At 38.0% G+C, this 3,167-nt stretch overlaps 1 protein-coding gene across 1 annotated transcript; it reads right to left on the bottom strand.

The window, feature by feature from the left end:
- LOC112732694 (uncharacterized) lies at positions 1-2,818 on the bottom strand. The gene is made up of 2 exons (XM_025781448.3): positions 2,349-2,818; positions 1-1,643 (listed from the first exon to the last, which is right to left on the bottom strand). The coding sequence occupies exons 1-2, from the start codon at positions 2,466-2,468 to the stop codon at positions 360-362; spliced, it is 1,404 nt and encodes a 467-aa protein (XP_025637233.1). The 5' UTR covers positions 2,469-2,818; the 3' UTR covers positions 1-359.
- Positions 2,819-3,167: the final 349 nt, after the last annotated feature.

The raw sequence follows: 3,167 nt of genomic DNA, 5'->3' as shown, positions 1-3,167 counted from the left end.
TATCACTGTCAAAAATATTTATATTTATATAGGAACATATTACATGTAAAAAGGATACAAAGTTACAGGAGCTAAAACTGTACAACTATCTGTAACCATTCTTGGTAAGAAATAGAAAATAGAAAAAACATATAAAACTATGAAAAACTTGCAGCTATGTTTTTGGGGCCATTGAAAGTGGAAAAAAGATCCCCATCACTGTGTGTTAGACTGCCCAATCTTAAGTTACTATGATTCAATTGGCACCTGTGCTGTTTGTTTGTTTAGTCTGCTACCCCACAGCAGTACTACTGAACAAAAATTAAGGAAACAATGGCATATTCTAGCAAGTCCATGAATAAGCCCTTATTGATAATTGGTTAGCTCACACTATGTTGAATCATTGGAAAAAAAGACCAATCCTTGGAGGCCCCTCCTTCCTTGCCTGCAACTTTCTCATTAGCCCACCAATCAGCAACTATATTGGGGCCATGAGAATCTGCACCATCTGCATTGGTGAATTTGAATTCCTTGCCAGAAGAAAGGGTTAAGGACTCATCCTTCTCATCAACTATTGCATCCTCTGCACCCAAATTGGTTTGTTTGGCTGCATCATTTGGAGTTTCAGCTGCTGCTACCTTTTGGTCATCAACATGCCTAGTTTCTCTACAACTTTCTTCTTTGTCTACCGTTGCTGCTGCTTCATATTTCAATTTTGACAGTACTTTAGTCCATGCTGATGATGATGGTGATGGCAGTTTGTTTTCCACACATCTCATTCCTTTTTGGGCAGATAATTCAAATGATACCCTATGGCTTAAACTGATCTCACTCAAGCCATTATTGCTTGGATGTGGAGACATTTTGATCTCAGAAACCCAATGATTTGGAAGAAAATTTCCTTGAGTTGTGGACCTTGCAGCATCAGGTGTTATAGACCCAGAACTTTCTTTTGACTTGCGGTTCTCATGAGCGGAAAATTTCTCCAAGTTAAGAAGCTTGGAAGGGTCTGCTGCTTGCAAGTCAAGTATATGGGAGCCACCAGCAGGAAACTCGGTGTCTGGAAATGGCGACGAGGTTCCAGAAGCTGAGATGGCGGACCTAGGTGATATGAGTTGACCAACCGGGCTTCCTGGTTGAAACTGATAGGATTGGAAATCATAGTGAGATATTTGGATCCTTTGATAGGTCTCTCCATTCCTATATTGTGGGTCAAGTAGCTGAGCAAAGGGCACCTCAGGCGAAGACGGCGTAGTCAAGTGGACAGACTCAGGAGGTGGAGTGAAAGGAGCAGTGGATGATGCCGAGAAAACAGGCGGCGAAACCAATTGTGTTTCGTGGGCGTAAGGGCCGATTGCAAAGATTGAAGCAGGGCCACCAGGAGAGTACATACTGGCAGACACAGACGTGAGGGATACAATACCAACTGGAGATTGCGCGGTTGAAGGCGGTTCTGATTGAAAGAAAGAGGCAGGTGAAGAGGGAGGTGCCACAAAGGGAAGTGTTATGGTAGGAACTTGTGTTGAGATAACGGCAGCAGGTGCAGTAGGATCTGCACGAGAAGGTGCTGTTTCTGGAGCAAGGACTGCGTGCCCGATACGCTTTCGATTCCTCTGATATCCAAAGCACCCAGCTATGTTCAACAAGCTTCCCCATTTTTTCTTCTGTGACCAACAAAACATGTAAATAGCTTTAAGTCTCAGGCATACAAGTCAAGTCTTGATTCAGAGATGTAAATTGTCGCATAGTTCAGCTATAATTTGAGTATTGAATAGACCACAATTCTAAAAGAAAAATGAACTGCATATACTCAGAACATCCATTAACATGGAATCACCACTTTGGTTTTTTCATTATTAATGTGATTATCACCGCAAAATTTACAAATCTTGCTGAATTGAAATATTCCGTGGTCATTACTTTCACTAAAACTGTGCGCGTAGTACAAAATCACTTTCCAATCTCCAGTGACTCTGCCTCCACAGGGATTCTCAGCATTAATTAAAAAAATTCCATTCCTATCCTACCAATAGTAACATAACAACAAAACCGATCCATGTGAAATAAAAGAAAAAACCAGTGCAAGATCTTTTGAGAGCTGACGTTACGCGTTTTTTCTCATCATCAAAGGCAAAGACTAAGCACAGAAAATCATAACTTTGGGAAACTAAATTTTCGCGAACTTATTATCTTTTGAAAAGGAAAAAGCTTACACCTTTATTTATTCGTATCATCAAACACATAAACCGAGGGCGGGGGATTTTGTTTTTAAACCAAAAAGTATCACCAAAAAATACAGAACGCATAACAAAAACCTGGCCAAAAAACAATCTACGGAAGTAGTATAGTATAGTATTATACATGTATACCTGTTGAGTTGGTTGAGAAGCGCGATTTTGGGCAGAAGCTGCGATGGCAGAGGCAGCAGCGTTTATAGTATCCATAGTGTTGTTGACTGCTCTACCATTATTATTTGCACCTCTTCTCATCTTTCTCTGTGTGTTTGTTTCGGAGATCAATTCTACTTTGAAACCCTCTTTACAGACACGAGAAGAAGAAGTAGCAGATTAGGCCTAAAAGAAGAGCCACCGCCCCCAATAACAATCCTTTTGTTGGTGGTAGAGTGCTGAGCAAGCAAGTTATTGTTGTTGTTCTTGGGAGATGCAAAATGAAAGTGCAAGAATGAAATCTCTGTGGCAGCTGCGGTACCGTGTTTGTGTGTTCCAGCGAGAGTAGAAAACTAAAAGAAGGAAAGCCTTCGTTCTGAGTTGAGGTCAAACACGGCAATGACTTGCTCCATTTTCATGTGATTATCCTATTACCCCATTTTAGCCTTTGCTTTACATATTTTTCTTTTTATTTTTTATTAATTAATTTCATAGAACTATCCTTTATTGAGAAATTTTTGCACCAATAATTTTTAGTATTTTTATTATTATTTAATTAATATAAATATTATATTATTTTTAATAAATAAATTTTATTAATTTATATATATATAATTTTAATAAATATTAATAAAAATTATATATTTTTATATATAAAATTTTTATAAATATTAATATAAATTATTACTGACAAAAAATAATATTATTTATTAGTCATATAAGTTGTTTTTATTAATTAAGAGTACACAACTACCCTTTGTAGCTTGCCTCTTTTGTCTTCTATGTGCTCTGCGCTTTGAG

The sequence above is a fragment of the Arachis hypogaea genome, chromosome 13, assembly GCF_003086295.3.
Source record: "Arachis hypogaea cultivar Tifrunner chromosome 13, arahy.Tifrunner.gnm2.J5K5, whole genome shotgun sequence".
NCBI lineage: Eukaryota > Viridiplantae > Streptophyta > Magnoliopsida > Fabales > Fabaceae > Arachis > Arachis hypogaea.
The sequence above is the reverse complement of the archived record's forward strand: the minus strand, read 5'-3'. Positions and strand labels throughout refer to the sequence as shown.

Coding starts and splice junctions, on each gene's coding strand:
- LOC112732694 (XM_025781448.3), bottom strand. CDS start 2,468: ATGAGAAGAGGTGCAAATAATAATGGTAGAGCAGTCAACAACACTATG. Junction 1,644..2,348: donor CTTCTCAACCAACTCAACAG/GTATACATGTAT, acceptor TGTTGGTCACAG/AAGAAAAAATGGGGAAGCTT.